Source organism: Pseudomassariella vexata, assembly GCF_002105095.1.
Source record: "Pseudomassariella vexata strain CBS 129021 chromosome Unknown BCR38scaffold_8, whole genome shotgun sequence".
Taxonomy (NCBI): domain Eukaryota; kingdom Fungi; phylum Ascomycota; class Sordariomycetes; order Amphisphaeriales; family Pseudomassariaceae; genus Pseudomassariella; species Pseudomassariella vexata.
Window position 1 is genome coordinate 72,594 of NW_024467963.1, and position 16,703 is coordinate 89,296.

At 51.8% G+C, this 16,703-nt stretch overlaps 5 protein-coding genes across 5 annotated transcripts; 2 read left to right on the top strand and 3 right to left on the bottom strand.

Moving 5' to 3' along the window:
• Positions 1–205: 205 nt before the first annotated feature.
• BCR38DRAFT_458185 (uncharacterized protein) lies at positions 206–4,088 on the top strand (the record flags this gene model as incomplete). Its single annotated transcript, XM_040862132.1, has 7 exons — positions 206–437; positions 487–1,186; positions 1,271–1,715; positions 1,782–2,345; positions 2,513–2,768; positions 2,824–3,428; positions 3,459–4,088. 7 exons carry the CDS (start codon positions 206–208, stop codon positions 4,086–4,088), a joined length of 3,432 nt encoding a protein of 1,143 aa, XP_040714561.1.
• A 664-nt stretch (positions 4,089–4,752) lies between these two features.
• BCR38DRAFT_409894 (uncharacterized protein) lies at positions 4,753–5,838 on the bottom strand (the record flags this gene model as incomplete). The annotated part of the gene is made up of 1 exon (XM_040858408.1): positions 4,753–5,838. One exon carries the CDS (start codon positions 5,836–5,838, stop codon positions 4,753–4,755), a length of 1,086 nt encoding a protein of 361 aa, XP_040714562.1.
• Positions 5,839–6,919: 1,081 nt separating this feature from the next.
• BCR38DRAFT_458187 (S-adenosyl-L-methionine-dependent methyltransferase) lies at positions 6,920–9,631 on the top strand (the record flags this gene model as incomplete). Its single annotated transcript, XM_040862133.1, has 3 exons — positions 6,920–7,181; positions 7,244–7,992; positions 8,714–9,631. The coding sequence occupies 3 exons, from the start codon at positions 6,920–6,922 to the stop codon at positions 9,629–9,631; spliced, it is 1,929 nt and encodes a 642-aa protein (XP_040714563.1).
• A 1,806-nt stretch (positions 9,632–11,437) lies between these two features.
• Positions 11,438–14,340, bottom strand: BCR38DRAFT_345294 (P-loop containing nucleoside triphosphate hydrolase protein; the record flags this gene model as incomplete). Its single annotated transcript, XM_040856173.1, has 3 exons — positions 11,438–11,672; positions 11,733–14,158; positions 14,221–14,340. The coding sequence occupies 3 exons, from the start codon at positions 14,338–14,340 to the stop codon at positions 11,438–11,440; spliced, it is 2,781 nt and encodes a 926-aa protein (XP_040714564.1).
• Positions 14,341–15,377: 1,037 nt separating this feature from the next.
• BCR38DRAFT_217254 (ubiquitin-conjugating enzyme/RWD-like protein) lies at positions 15,378–16,364 on the bottom strand. The gene is made up of 4 exons (XM_040854206.1): positions 16,054–16,364; positions 15,939–16,003; positions 15,646–15,870; positions 15,378–15,590 (listed from the first exon to the last, which is right to left on the bottom strand). Exons 1-4 carry the CDS (start codon positions 16,093–16,095, stop codon positions 15,467–15,469), a joined length of 456 nt encoding a protein of 151 aa, XP_040714565.1. The 5' UTR covers positions 16,096–16,364; the 3' UTR covers positions 15,378–15,466.
• Between the last annotated feature and the right edge of the window lie 339 nt (positions 16,365–16,703).

Here is a 16,703-nt window from a genome sequence, read left to right on the forward strand (position 1 = left end):
GGATGAGGTGTGGGTCTTTATTCGGTCGTCAGTATGAAATTCCCGTATTGTCTCTTTCCCTTTCAACTTACCGCGTAAGATCCAACTGGCTGTCAACTTTGAACAGAAGCAGCCTTGTTCTCTCATTTTCAACTCTGTCAGCGGTCATGAATCGGTTGAGCCACCTCGAGCACTCGATGTCGACCTGGCCCATCGTAAGGCAAACATGGCTGTAATCAAAACTTATTACCGATGGAAGGGGAATCTTAGCAGTTGCCAGCAATGGCTGGCAGGCGCTCGGGAGAACCTCCAGCGAAATCACCTTTGGCAGAGGATGCTGAAAACCACTATTTGCACCACTGTTGCCCTTATTATTGGCCTCGTCCCAGCCGTTATTGACGTGTTTGGGAAGTCGACATATCTGGGGGCTATGGTGACAGTTTTCGGTCATCCGGGGCGTAGGTTCGTACCTCTATGCATGTGGATTGGCCACTGACAACTCAAAAGGGCGTTTCGGCGAGATGACTGAGATCCTTATACTCATCCTGCTTGGAACATCGGCGGGCATGGGCTGGTCCTTTCTTGGACTATACCTGTCTAGTCTGGTCATGGATAGTAACCCCAGCGCAGCATATGGTATTCGAGCAGTCTTCTTCACGTTGTCTCTCATCCTCCATGGTGTTCTCCGTTCTTCAACACCAAGACTGTTTATGTTTGTTTTCTTCCTCCTATTAATATCCCTCACGGTTTTGACAACAACGGCAAAGTCGGTCACAGCTACCTTGGCTTCTCAAATAGCATATCCAATTCTGGCGGCCGTTGGGCTTGTGGTATTTGTCAATGTCACGATATTTCCCGAGTTCTCGGGCGGGTTTTTGGGAAACTCTACCATCGAAACTCTCTGCGATACGGTTCGTTGTCTGGAAGATGCAGGGTCATGGTTTATGTCTGATTCCAATGTTACCACAACTAATACGGACACTGAAAAGCCTCCCGTGGCAAGCCTGCGAATGAAACTTGTATCTCTAACTGACAGAAAACCCAAGCTACGAGCCAAGCTTGCCAGTTCCAAGAAGGCCCAGGCCGAGTGCAACTTTGAACTGTTCTACTCGGTTCTCCCTCCTAGGGCACTGAAGCCCATCAGTATGGGTTCTATGGCACGCCTCGTCCAGAATACCATCTCCATCATAAACGCATGCGAAAGCAAGTATGCACTGGCAGGACTAGTTGGTGAAGACGAGGATAACCAGCTGCAGACTACTCCGACTGAGAAGAACGATAGTGATTCAAGCGATTCGAGCGACTCGAGCAGTAACTCAAGTTCAAGTTCGAGTAGTGACTCCTCTGATTCGGACTCTGATTCTTCTCTGCAAGGCAAGCCGAAAAAGATTCGTCGAAAGTCTAAGCACGCTCGTAATCTAGAGCTCGTCAAGCCGGTCCGAGAAATCGAATCTGGAGACATCAAGTTACTTGAACATATTCTGTCACAGGTTCGAATACCAGCTAAGGCACTGCAGGATGAGGTGCGCAAAGCTTTGCAGGTCATAACATGTGCGCTAGCATACTGTTACGATGTTCCAAAACTGCCCTCGGGAGTTCTGACACCAGATGGCATCCCTTTGGAAGAGATCGATATTCGAGTTGAAGCTTTTCTTGCTGCACTGTCTGCATTTGACAATAACTCAGCTAAAGCTTTAGAGCAATCTGCTGCCATGGCCTATGGCGACGACTCACAGGTATGTATCATCCTGGCCCGAGGAGGATTTTCAAGTACGGGGAAAGAGGCATACTGATTAGTGCAGGCCGATATTATGCCCAGAATGGAGACATTTCTCATCAGTTCATTTTTGATTACTCTTCGACAAGCGGCATCCCAGATTTCCGACATGCTAAAATGTTGCCGCGTCCTTGTTGAGACGAGGCAGGCTCGTCACGAACGTCGAAGAATATATCTGCCAAGGATTAGCTGGCGAAAATGGTTAACCACTGGAGGCGAGCAGGACGGGCATACTTTACCCGAAGACGCAAGAAAAGAGGCCAGAGCTGGCCACGGGCTAAGGGAAGAGCGAACCCGCGCAGATGATGATGATGATGCAAGCGAAGAGCGACTTGTACGGCAGTACACATATGAAGAGTGTGGCAAATCATTACCCGAGAAAGGCCGAATTCCGCGAAGGAAAGGGCCACCGAAATCTGATGGGGGTACAATACTGTGGCTTCGCGGTCTGGCGGCCGACGCAGTTGAATTTTTCGCCGACTCCGATGATCTCGCCTTCGCGTTAAAGATGACTATCGCCGGGTTCCTAGTCACATGGCCGGCTTTCGTCCCTTCGTTAAACGCCTGGTACGGGTCGGCTCGAGGTTCTGTAAGTGATGTTCCGTGTCACTCGTTCCCCTTTTGGTCTGTCTTCTGGGCAGAAACTATCCGATCAAGCTGAGATAGGAGGCTGTGCCCTGGAGATATATGACAATGATCGCAAATCCGTTGTTTACATCTTCGAAAGTAGTAAGCTGACTCCTCACGTTGCTGTAGTGGGCTTCCCTGCAACTCATTATCGTCTTTGAAGTCTCCGTAGGGACGTCTTTCCAAGGCTTCTTCCTCCGAGCCTTTGGGGTGATCACTGGCTGCGTCTGGGGGTTTCTGGCATATTTGATCGGAGGAGGTAATCGCATTGTTGCCGTGGTCATACTTTTCCTCGGAATCATTCCCTCTTCATACGTACACTTGGGGACAAAATATGTTAAGACTGGCATTATTTCCATTGTTAGCATGTCTGTTGTTGCTCTAGGTAAGCTCAATAATATGGTGCTCATAGTTTGATACCTCGCTGATATCAATTACAGCTAGTATACTCCAGCCAGATACCTACCCTTGGGAAGTTTTTGTGAAGCGGCTTGTTTGCTTCCTTATAGGGGGCACTGTTGCTCTTCTGGTTGAAATGACCCTATTTCCCGTCCGGGCACGAGACCGGCTTGTTGAATCCCTCGCATCTGGGATCCAGCAAATATCAAACATGGAAGCATCGGTTGCTGTCGGCATTGACAGCCCCAAAACTTTCGACATCAACTCATATATTGTCCACACAAGTTTCATTCACGCAAAGGAGAAAGCGGAGGCGGCCCTCGGAGCAGCGAGGACCTTTGCACCGTTTACGTTGACTGAGCCACGGCTCAAAGGCAGTTTTAAGGGGCAAGCCTTGATATATAACGAAATCATCTACGTTCTTTTTCAGATTATCGATCGAATGGATAACATAATGCATATGCGTAAGACGTATGGGAGCAGTGTATTAGAGGAACTCCACGAAGAGGTTCTCCCCTATCGCCGGAATGTAGCCGCCAGCATAACGCTTACACTATTCGCGGTCCATGAAGCACTCACAACCAGGCTGCCACTTCCGCAGTTCCTTCCCTCGAGTCGAGTAGCCCAGCTTCGATATATTGCCAGAGTCAGAGAACTCATGCTGGCCAAGGCGGAGTCCGCTCCTGGCAGCCGTGCCGCGAGCTTCATGTCTACCAAAGACCTGCGGCGGGGCTCCGTACCTATCCAGGCACACATGCTCAAATCTTTCACCAAACAAAATCTCCTCTCGTGGAATGCGGGCGCCGCGGGCATGATGGAAATCATCGAGTACCTCGAGGAGCTCGTTGACCTAGCTAAACTGCTCGTCGGCGTCAACGCGTTCCGTAGCGGCATGCTCGAGAGACCCAAGCTCGACGAGTACGTCAAGAAGATCAGGGCCCGAGAGCAGGAAGCAGCCAGCACTGCGGAGGCAGAACAGCAGCAAGGGGCCACGGCGGAGAAGATGGAGAGAAAAGGCTGGGGCAGTATGCGCAAGAGGAGGGGGTTTTCGCTTCGGAAGGCTAACTCGCACGGTGCGGCAGTCAGGCCGCGGCGCAATAGTTTTGGGTTCAGGACTGGGGGCGGTGATGCGGCGGTGGATTCGGATTCGGATGAGAGTGCGATGTTGATGGATGATTTGCCTATGAGTCTACAACGAGTTAGGACGAAGAGAATGGAAGAGGATTTCGAAAGGTTGAGGAGGGCTAACACGGCCAATGTCAAGGGGAAAGCCGTGCTGCGGAATGCGCAGACTTGGAATGTGTAAATGGGGCGAACATTTCCGCTTCTCAGTCTTATCGACTGCATCAAATAAAATTAATAGCGAAGTCCATAGATTACGATGCATGATGAATGAAAGACGATTTTTCAGAAAATGTGTGAGTAGCTCTATATGAGTGACTTTGTAAGTTAGACAAGCAACCTCAATCCAAAAGGTGAGCATAGTCTGCTATCCGGATTTTCAGCATATGAACATCAATTGCAAGGCTTGAATGTTGGATAAATCAGTTGACCTACGCAAGTAAAGGGGTGGATCTTGGAAATTGGGATTACATGGTCAGCAACCGTACCACCGAGACCTTGCAGATTTCAAAATATTACTTATTCTTGACAGAGTTGGTCTGTAGCAAGGCGTAGTGAACTATGTTTTCTATTTGATCATCGGTAACGATATAAATGAAATTCAGTTTGTTGTAGTTTGTTATATAATTCAAGTGTGCAGCGGTTGGTCCAGCATCGAGCACTACAACCAACCCTGCTTTCGTGAATCACCGCGGGATTGTGGCCTCTTTTGATCTGCGTTGAATTCAGAAGATTTGTGACGCCCAGACACCAGTCCATCTCCAATCCAGCCAGAAGCCAGCCCACAGCCTCCTACACATCAGGACGGTATAGATACAATATTTAACAGACGCTCCAGCATTGTACCCTTATTCGGACTTCTGGCTGTGCCTCATAATGATGAACATCTCAGGTGCCAGGACGAGCACGCAGACGGCCGACACAGCCAGACCGGCCAGGAAGATCTTGAGATACAGCTTGACGAGTCTGATCCATGATGCGCGAGAGAAGGTCTTCCATGCGTCCATGACAGTCACAAAGCCACGTCCACCAACGATAGCCGGCTCCATCTTTCCCTGGAATGAGCGGTCGAAAGGCACGATAGTCTCGTCTTCCTCGGGCAGCAGAGAGGCCTGGACGCGAGTGAGGACGACGTGGGCGGGGATAGCCAAGAATATGGTTAGGGAGATGGAGATGATGAAAACAAGAAGAGCCTTCCAGCTGTCGCTGGCCTGGGGTTTCGGGATGACGTCAGGCGTCGTCGAGTCCCAGACGCTCATGCCCATGGCGCGCGCAATGAACCTTGGGACGGTCTGTTGGATCTCCAAGGCGACGAAGTAGAGGACGGTCGGGAGGGCGGTGGCCTGGAATGCCTTCTTAAAAGTTGGCAGGCGTTGCCAGAAGTGCTTGGTCGACGGAGCTGAGATGACGATGTGCAACCAGGCTGTGTAGAGCTGAACCAGGGCCATCGCAGAGATCATGGCGGCGAAGATGGAAGGCACAAAGGGGATCGTGCTGACGATGGCGAAGACGAACAGGGTGCTAACAGTGAGGGCGATCCAGCAAGCAAGACCACGAAAATAGGACTTCAAGCCGGCAATATTCCAGAGCGTACGGTGAATGGAGCGGAAGCTCGAGGTGACGGCGCGGGTCTGGCCATATCGTTCTGAACCGCCGCGGGCTGCCTCGTCGGCGAGGGGCGCAGCATCTTCGGCAAGGGATTCGTTATCGTCGTCGCCGTTTAGGGAGACGGGCTCGTAAGCCGGAGGCGACGGGTCTTCGATCATGGCGAGCACAGGATAGACATTGTTGAGGGTGTAACCGAGCACAACGAACATAGGGAGGAAGACGAGAAGGTCGAGGAAAAATACGAAGAAGGCCCAGCTAGGGAGTTCACGGGCGCTGACATTGTCTACTCCCCGCTTGTAAACCGCGGTGGCGATGTCGCGATACATGTTGCGTCGATTCGGATTCGAATGGTTAGTTTGTCGTATTGACAAGAGAAGATGTCGACAGGTTGGAGAAAAAATGAATGGTGAAGGCTTCCAAAATAATTCCGAGGGTGAATGATGGAATGGGCGGAGCAAATCAAGAAAGGGAATTAAGGAAGTTGGAGGAAAGGAGCGGCTGAAGTGGTGTTTTAAACGAGACCTGAGGCGAAGGATCGTCTTGGACTGACTCTTGGTAGATGTTTGGTGAATCGGATCCCCTGTCAGCCGTCTTACTGGGGCCAAGCGTCAAGCATCAATAGGCAACACACTACACTGCCTCGCTGAGCTTCACATCTGCAACCACATTACCAATAAGCCGTTCTCACGGGGTTTTCAATCTGCCCTGTCTGCAGCCTGAGGCAGAATATCAATACTGATTGATCCCTGCAGTCGCCAGACAAACTCGCCCCGCCAGGCTGGACTGACTTGAAGCAGGCAGAAGGTAAACAGATGGCTTGGGCTTATCGGAGGAATACGGATCATGTCCAGCAAACTTTGGCTGAAGACGCCATGAATGGTCGACACAGGGAAGACGCACTACAGTGCTGAGAAATGCATGGTGTGTTGCTGGTAATCTGGCAACGTGTATGACGATGTTCGTAAAGTGCCCAATATATTGGCCCCACGCGGTTTTGTACGCGTCTACGTGCCCATTGGCGCTGTGGCGTCACTGGTGTCCTCGGAGACATTATGTGGTCAGCTTCGCAACACACCATTCGAACTGTTCCTTCCCAAATCATGTCGGAAGGGAGGATGCAAAACATCAGCACTGAATTCTAATGATCCTAAACCATAAATTGCGAAGATGGACTTAGCTTTCAGGTGTCGAGGCGTCCGAGGTTCATCAATGTTCTATTTCAAGACGCCAAGCTTCGCCCACCAACCCCGTTACATTGACAAACTTTCCCGCCAACCCGACCCCACCATGGTTCAAGCCGTCTAGCCCTTACCATTGTATATCATCGACCCATGCCTCTGTGGAAACACCCGGCCGTCCACAGTGAATTATTCGTTGAACCTCGTCGATGACCTGGAGCATCTTTCCATGTCGGCTCCGACGATACCCAACCTCCTCTCGCTTCGAGGTTCCAGAGGAGGCCTTCGAGGTCGTGGTCGCGAACGAGGTGGCTTCCCTGATGCACCGGGCCCAACCCACGATGCCACCGTCCAAGGCACGGACATAGATGCATCCGTCTCGCGGTTGAGCGCTGTCGACCTTGGCTACCTGGATGACCCATTCGCGAAGTACTTTGTCCAGACCCCGACGGTCGGCCCGCCGACGCGGAGACTGCCCATCATCAACCGAGGTGAGAAGCGATATTTTTGCAAGTCGAGTCGTCGTCGCGGCGCGTGCTAAGCTGCAAGGTAGGGACTTACACGCGGACCACGTCGCTGGACCGGCTGATCACTTCCTTCCTGTCCTCGACGGGCGGCCAGAAGCGACAAATCGTCTCTCTGGGTGCTGGCACAGACACGAGATGTTTCCGGCTCTTGTCGCAGCCTGAGATGTCGGGACTCATCTACCACGAGGTGGATTTCCCCACGATATCAGCCAAGAAGCTGCGAATTGTGGGGGCAAACCCAGCTTTAAGCAAAGTCATCACAAATCGAGAAGCCGTGGACAACACTTGGGGTAATCAAAATCTTCCAAACGGTTGTGAGTATTATTGCCATGGGCTGGACCTGAGAGATCTGTTACACCCCAACACACCTGGCCTGAAGGGAATGCGGTTCGATGTGCCAACATTGCTAATTTCCGAATGTTGTCTCTGCTACTTGGAGGCGGCGGACGCGAAGCAAGTCATTGAGCACTTCACAACCAAGATCGCGAGCTTGTGCATCGTCATATACGAGCCCATCAAGCCGGATGATTCATTCGGTAAGCAGATGGTGTCCAACCTGGCTGCACGTCGGATACGCATGCCCACATTGCAGGTCTACAAAGATCAGAGTCACCAGAAGGCGCGCCTTGTGGAGGCAGGCTTTGATGTCGTGAGGAACCTGACGATCGCCGAGGCATGGAGGTCGTGGGTCTTGCCCGAGGAAAAGGAGCGAGTAAACGACTTGGAAGGGCTGGACGAAGTCGAGGAGTGGGGTCTCCTAGCTGGTCACTATCTCGTTTCTTGGGGTTGGAGAGGCCCGGGCTTAGATGGTCTCGAAGGCCTGTAACTGGTACAGGTGACGAGGCTTAATATCCATATCCTAATGCGCCTTTGGGCATCAATAACTCAACAAGGAATCAAGGAAACATCGTGATGAGAATGCGATTGCCCGGATAAACAGAATACGTGCCTTGCCTGGAGCCAAGTCCAAGTCCAACAGATCGGATGGAGCACTATACCGGACTCATTTCCTATTACTACGTATGCAGAGCCACTTTCCAAGCCTTAGAAAACTATGCAAATGTTTCGTGACCATGTTTCGATGCCAGAGCGGATAAACATCCATAAGCAATGGGGAAATCGCAGTACGGATCTGTCGTTTGATCTGTGCATATGATTCCGTCAAAACGGGGGATTCCACATACCGGGGCTGGCCCATAGCGCATTGGCTGTCGAAGCTTCATTTCCCAAGGTTTAGTGGGGCAGACCCATCACGGGAATCAATCACGTTCAGATCGTGGGCGACAGCGACGTTCAGGAGCCTCGGAGTTCGCTCGACACTTGTCGAAGTTGCCTCGTTTCGCTCCTTGTTTGCTCTATTATTTCTTTCAACTGTGCCCAAACATAGCAAACATTGGTTATTATTTCGTTTGCCAAATTCGCCGAGGGAGATATTAAGACGTGTATCCAAGATGGCGGACAGCAAACAGCACAAGTACCGGCAGGAGATCCAGCAGATGATGTACGTCTCTGGTGAAACCGGAGAGCCATCCGTCGAAACGACGTCCATGATTGAGGAGATCGTTCGGGGTCAAGTTATTGAAATGCTACGCAACTGCACCGAGCTGGCAGCACGGCGGGGCGCCCGTTCCATCACCATCAACGACCTCATCTTCCAGATCCGCGACGACGCTCCCAAGGTGTCTCGCCTGCGCACCTTCCTGTCGTGGAAGGACGTGCGTAAGAGCGCACGCGACTCGGACGAGAAGGGCGGCGAGGCGGAAGTAGGCGTGGGCGACGACGCAGGGGGCGTGATGCCAGGCGGTGGCCCCGTTGAGGAGGCGGCCAAGAAGAACAAGAAGGCCAAGGTCAAGTTGCCCTGGGAGCCTTCTTCCTTCTACAGCCAGGAGGTACCCGAGCGCGACGATGAGGAGGACGAGGAAGAGGAGGAGATGAACTTCATCACCCTACAGCGCCTGCGCAAGGCCGACGAGCGCACCAAGGCCATGACGCGTGAGGAGTACGTCACCTGGTCCGAGTACCGACAGGCTTCCTTCACCTACCGGAAGGGGAAGCGATTCAGGGAATGGGCCGGCTTCGGCATTGTGACGGACAGCAAGCCGTCGGACGATATTGTGGATATCTTGGGTTTCTTGACCTTCGAAATGGTACAGACGCTCACCGAGGAGGCGCTCAAGATCAAGGAGCATGAGGATTTGGAGAGGGAACGCACGGGAGGCGAGGCCTCGGGCAACAAAAAGCGCAAGCTGGCCCAGCTTGCCGGGCTGTTCGACCCGCCTAGTGAGGGCAAGACGCCGGTGGAGTCGAGACACATCCAGGAGGGTTTCCGGCGCCTACAGGCGAGGCCCAAGAAATCGAGAGCCATGCTCAACGGATCGAGGCTGCAGCAACGCACCAACTTGAAGCTGTTCTAGGCGGACGCTGTTCCAGGCGGAGTCCTGGCAAAGGGCCTACACAACTACGAGTCTTCGGATGGATGGATGATTCGCATGAGGAACGAAGGCCAATTGTACGATCAAGAAGTTGCCTTCCATTGCAGCTGCACTGTGGGGTGTCTTGGCTGGTTCTGCATTTCTCGCGCTTGGAACCCTCTGGACGATCTGAAGGTATTGGGCCTTTACATCTTCACACTGTGGCGTATTGCTTGCTGTCTACTCTGGCGTGCCTGCGTTCTGCGACTAGCAATAACCCCTCAAAAAACAACAAATTGATCCAACCGCAGTAGAGGGCGAAGGACAATACGGCATGCTCAGCACAGCTCCACAGCAATTCAGCCAACATACTGCGAATGGCATGGTCGGATGTCAGTTTTACAAGAACGACAATTCGCCCACGAAGCAAATGATCACAGGCCGCCGCACTTATATGTACTTTGCTCACCTATGAAACCTAAGCAATCCGACAGAGACCACCCAAACGTCTGTCGCCAGCCACCGTTCAGAAGATGACGAAGACGGTAACTCGAAAATCACCCCGAATCTTGAGACAGCGAGGAGATGTTTACTTTCAGGGTGCGAATGAAGATGTTATCATGCTTGCGTGGAACGGCGAGAACAACGAGAGCAGCTGGCCACCCAGACCTTGGAAGACCAGTGTCACTACGAGCGAAGGCGGAAACTCGGCTACTCTTGAGGTTTTACCAACATTACATGGGCTGGGGAAGTTGGTGGATGGCGATGGCATATGTTTATACGAATCACGACATGATGGTACCCAAAAAGGAAACCTCGCGTTTCTAGGGACATGTATTAGTTTGAAGCATTGAGATATTTTCGTATCAGATATTGCATTATCAAGACTCCCTGCTACTCGAATTGCAACATCAAGTTTCATGTTGTGTGTGCACTTGTCACGTTCTCGGTCCTATTTTAAAGTCAAGAGGATTTCGTAGACAGCTACAGTAGACATCGTTATGCCACCGTCCCTCATCTGCGCAAAGTCGATACTCCGGCAAGGTGGTTCACCGAGAATAAGTAAGTTTAAGAGACTTTATCACTTGATAGAAGGACTGTAGGTCCAAAGGCCTCTCGGAGCCAAGCTGTCTGTTATTTGTCTGCCTCTCTGTCTATGACCATCTACGAATAACGACGATACCGGCAGCCAGTCGGGCCCGCTACCATCACCATGTGAGCGCGTGAGTTACGACTCGCGTCTACGCTGCAGAAACGCAAACGCCCTTCCCCCAATGTGTTATGCAGCCATTCAAAGCGTGAAGAACAAAGAGAGAAAAGGCATATCGCATGTCCCATATTCATCTGTTGGCCCAGTCAAATTCCTCATTCTTCATCCTCATCCATCAATCGGCTGGACCAGGTTCAGTCAGTTGATCAGTGAATGAGTGGCTTGCTTGTCCACAGCCTGTCAATGCCAAGCCCGCGCAGAGAAATCCAATAGCGCTCTAGCTTAGAGACTGCAAGTGTTCTTTCCAGCTTGCTTCACCGCATGCTTCCCACCTCCGCGGTTCCCGACGTTACAAGTCGACAAACAAAAGAGAGAGCAAGAAAAAAACGGAAGTTCGTAGGGTATAATCCTGGGTTCCCCATCTTCCCTCCACAAAGTCTCCCGATATTCGTGGTGAAAGTATATTCAGACTGAAGCCACGAAAGGATAATTCACTAGAGGCAACAGCACAAGATCCTCTTCTATCGATGCCACGGCGGCGGTACCTCTCGGTCTTTTGGTCTAGTAAACGATATTTTCTCGTCAGAAGCTCCGTCGACCTACGACTTCTGGAAGAACCAGCTGCTTCTCTTATTACCAGCCCCACTCTCGTTCTGGAGGTTCGTGATGGTGGGAACTTGAGCTGGGGCAGCCTCGCCTCCGCCACGCAGCGGCTTGGCAATGCGGCTGCCGAAGCTAAAGCCTCCATTGCCGGTCGGCGAGTTGAGACCACGAGTCGAACCTGCCTTGGCGGCTTCGAGGCGCTCCTTGACGGCTGTGAGTTGGGACTCGAATCTGTTGTTCCCGTTAGCCAACCAGTTTTGAGCGTTCGTATCAAATAAAAGGGGCACAAACCTATGGTTGGCAGCTGTGAGCTTCTCCTGGCTGTCCTGCAACAAGCTCTCCAAGCTCTGGATGCGCTCATTGCGCGCAATTAATTTACGCTCCGCGATGGCGACCTCCTTCTTCAACGCGCCGTTCTGCTCAACGAGTTGACGCTGTACCTGAGTAAGCTGCTCGAGGTTGCGCTCGAGGAAGGCCATCTTCTTCTGCTGAGCACGGTTGTTGGAGGAACGTAGCACGTTGTTGTACTGCTCACGCGTCTCGTCGAGGCTGATCTCAAGCTCAACCACGCGTTCACATCGGTTCTGCAAATCACGCATCAAGCTCTTCTTCATAACGTCAAACTCAGCGATCTGCTGTTGGATCGTCTTGCCGTTAGCGAGACCAGGAGCTGCAACTGCGCCAGACTTAATGCGGATCTGGAGATCGTCGATGAGGGTCTTCATGCGTGCATTCTCGGCTGCCTTCTGGGCGATGTCCGCCTTCAACTCGTCGACCAGCTCCATCTGCGTCGTTTGCTTGTTGGCATACGCCTCCTTGAGGCGCTCTTTAACCTCTTCCACATCAGCATCGCTCAAATTTCGTGTCAACAGCTCCTCGTAGTCACGTTGCATGACTTCCAGGCGCGTTTCTAGTTCCTGTCTTCGTCGAGCGTCCGAATCGCTCGAAATGCCACTGTAGAGAGACAGTTCGGCTTGTCTAATGATCCCTTGGGTTTCGACCAGCCTGGCCTTGAGGTCCGAGATGTCATCCGGCGGGATAGGATCGCCGGCGGAGCTTTGCTCATACAACGCCTCGACGTGTTGGATCGCTTGTGCGATGGTCCGCTCGTTTTCACTGAAGACGTCACCGCCCAAGTCGAAGCCAGCCATCATCTTAGCCATCTTCTCTGCCTTCTTCTTCTCCTTCTCGTCTAGAACGGCACTCGTCTCTTTGGCACTCATCTTTACATCGAGGAGCTGCTGCTTGACCTCATCCAACTCGGTGGTGAGTTCAGAATTAGCTTCTTTGAGGGCGTCCATCGTTATCTGAGCCTCCTTGCTCTCAAAGGCTATGCGCTCAAGTTGCATCTTGGCCTCGTTGACCTCCGTCGTGAGTTTCTCGTTCTCCTTCCCGAGTTTGCTGTCATGTTCCTTGAGGAAGCTAAGCTCGTCCTTGGATTCGGCGAGAGACTTCTCGGCAGCCACAACTTGCGACTCCTTCTCGGAAAGTTGGTCCTGTAGCTCGTTCTCTCTTCGGAGGAACTCCTCTCTCTCGTCCTTATCCAGAGGTATGCCAGGAGTACCAGCCCGCTCAGTCAAAGCCGGGGTTTCTGACCGGCTGTCCGTTATCAGTCGCGATGGTGTCGACGGCCGCGCGGGTCTCGCATCCGCCTTGGTAGCCACCACGCCTTCCGACATGGCTGGTGTCCACCGCTCCTTAGGCACAGCCTCGCCAGCACGCCATAACTGAATTTCGCCTTCCAAATTGGAGATATAGTTTTCGAAAGTAGACATGCTGGTCTGTGCCTTCTTGAGCATGGCCTTGAGCTCTGCTGGGCTGAGTTCGGCATTGACCTTGGCCTTGTTCTTGATCGACTTGGCCCGCATACCGAAGCGCAAAGTGCTCAGCGTCTCGGCATCGTTGTAACTACTGGGTGAACAGTTAATGATGAGTGTCGTTCTGCTGTTACCTCCCAGAGACTCTTGTAATATTCTTGTCAGTTTCGAGTCTCGATACGGGATGTGAGAGGATCTGCCGTCGGTCAGAGCATTGATGACCATGCCCAAAGCACTCAAACTCTTGTTGATCTTCTTTGCCTCTTCCAACGTCTGCCCACTCGCACCGGTCTTGCCAACTTTTTCACTGCCAGCCAGATCCACCAGGAAGAGCTGGCCACTTTTGGCCGAACCCGTCTCGACATTCTTCTGCGTGATGGTAATAACGAAAATGGAGTGCGAGCGAGAGGATTCCTGGTTCATGTTAGTTGCGGCGACCGCCCTGGCGTTTCCTCCCCTCCGCATGACCTCGAAAACTTCCTGTACACTGGAGACGTAAATCTCCAGCAGACCCTTGACGTATACACCCCTGTTCTTCTCCTCGTGTACGGGCAGGTTGTCGTTCTGGGGCTGCAGCAGATCTCGGATACGTTCCATATAGATTTCCATGTAGCTGACTCGTACCGTGTATTCGATGGTGCCGGGACTGGACATAATGCTGCTGAAAATTTGTTCGACGATTCGCGGGGTAACACCCTTGCCTTCATCGTCCTCTATACTAGTTCCCATCATGGTGTACGACTTTCCTGCACCCGTCTGACCGTACGCGAACACCGTTCCATTGTATCCGTTGAGGATATCGTCTACCGTGGGTTTGATAGAGTAATCGAAAATGTCGGATTGTGCCGTTTTCATGTCAAAAACACGATCGAATGTGAAGCTCCCTTGCGCCTCGGCAGACTAGAAGGAACGCACGGTTAGTCTGTGTTGGTCATCGTGGTGTAGCGGTATTCCAAGCGTACAGTGATGGCACAAGTGTCGTCGCCATCGAATTTCACGATGGGCTGACCGCCCGATGCGAGTTCGACTTTGTTCTGTGGCCGGAAACGGGCAACGACCTTGATGCTATTCGCGCCCGACATGATGACGTTTGCCCTTCGGCTGCGGCAATCTTGAAACGGTTATGCGCAGCAGCAGAAGCAGCAGGACTGGCAACAAAACATAGGAGCGGGCCAACGCCGGACCGGAATAGTCAACGGGTGACTCAACTCGGCCGACAAACCGGCGAGAAGGTCAGTAAAGAAAAAAAAAATATATCGAGTGTTGTGCCGCAACGGTATTTCAAGGGTTTGTTGGAGTCGCGTCAAGTGCTCGCACTTGCATTTGCATATGTGAAATGGCGGGAAGGCGTGCGTGCGTCAGGTTGTGGTCGGTCGAGCTGGGAAATTCGTGCCTGGGCCGATAAGGGGAACCTTGGGAGTTTGGCAGATGCAGGTCTGAATGAGGGGGCAAGGATATGGCGCTATGGTTTCAGAAGCGAATGGGAGCTGAGAAGCACCCAACGTGTAATTTAGAATGTCAATGCCGCCAAAAATTCGACAACAACCACTTATTACCCTCGTGAGAAATCTGTAAGAAGCTGGGCCGCACTATGGGGAATAAGAGTTTGTTATTAGGAAGTCTTCATGGTTTATTTCCCTGAAATCCCAGAATCATGCAGTTGAAAGACTGTGGCCCACAGGCTGTGTCCAATCAGAGTCAACGACGAGTCCATTCAAGGCAAACTTTCACGGGAAACTTCGAGTATCATCAACACTTGAGTCAGGCAACTGCCTCATGCCGTCTTGTTAATGATCATCATTTTACCCCGCTCTCAATCTACGAAACAAGTGCTACTACAGTTTGAGAACGCCATCAGCTATGCAAGTCCCCAACCACTGAAAACAAACGAGGCCATCAAACACATTGAACGGAAACGTAGAGACCCTGCCACCTCCACGAAGTACACTACACATCCTCTATGGGATGAGGGGTGTTCTTCTTGGGGCTGCAGGGTGTCTCAGCTGCTAGGCAGCACTGCCAAACATTGAGAGGAAATCGTCCTGGTATTCCGAAGCACTAGACCCAACGCCTACTACCAAACCCCATTAGCAAGTCTCAAGAATTTCTATTTATGTCGTGCGTATACAGCCCTTGCCGGTGAGTCGTCGGGACGGTGATCCATGGTACGGTGATTTGTGTTGATCACGATGCTCCGCGGAGAGTCACTTAGTCATCCCAGCTCTTCTCAACTGTCTCCCGAACCCTCTTGGTGTACTCCTTCCGATTGTCTTTGTATAGATTAGATGCCTCGACGTTTGCGGGAGAGCCGGTATTGGGATCGTTAAGGAGGCTACGATGCGGTACAGGTCAGTCGTGGCTCGAAGCCATGGAGCGGCTAATGTTACCTCTGGATGCTCGTCAAGATGGCAGCAACATCATACGTCGGGCTCCAGCGGTTCTGTAGAATATCCAGGCAGAGCTCTCCGGTGGCATAGACATTGGGGTGGAACATCTGGCTAATGAACTTGACGGCTGGTGGCTTGTTGGGGTATTGTTCCTCAAAATGCATCACCAATCTGAATGTGCCATCCTCGAAGGGCGTGTCGGCTGGCCCTATAATGACAGCGTTCCTACGGAACCACCGGAGTCAATTCTTAATCCTTCCAAACACGGAGACGCCTGTAGGTCTTGCACGTACCAAGTCATCACGTTATCGGGAACTGGAGATGCAGAGACACCAGCAGGAGGATCAGTTTGCATGCGCTGCATTTTCCTGTTAGACTTGTTTGGGGTGGCGGGGAAGTCAAGCCTACCTTGAAGTCACGCATCAAACGACGACGGGCAGCGGTGGACATGATGAAATGATTTGGCGAGACAATAAGAGGAGGTTCTCTTGAGGCGCGTGTTTTGGTGCTGGGTTAGTACTAAGACGTGCCTAGGGTTTGATGATGGTATCTGTCGTCTCGTGGGCTCCCGAGCCGTTGATTCATGAGGTAGGCAAGCACGAAGTAAGGTACGTTCGGGCGAAAGCATCTCCTTGATAAGATAAGCAATGACGGTCCTAGGTAAGGTAGCTCACCCGCTATCACGTGCATCATAATTAATTGAGCCATTTATTTCACAATATAAGCGGCGTGGACTTCACATTACAAACCACCCATTCACACTTTGACAGTGAAAAGTTGTCTGGACCTGAGATTCATTGTTTGCCTATTTGGCAAGTACGAGGAAGTGTCAATAGTTGGGTAAGAAAACATAGTGTTCACTTTGTCAAGTTTTGTGCAGGCTACTCACCACCAGTAGCCTGGTTGATGTATTACACGTCGCGGTTGCGGAATGCTGACGGGACCGGCACGGAACATCGAGTCTGTAACCCCAGATTCCACATGCAAGTACGTAGTAGGTGACAAATAAGCGGTGCGGCAGGGTGGAATAGCGTCAAATAATGAATAGGGTAGCTCGG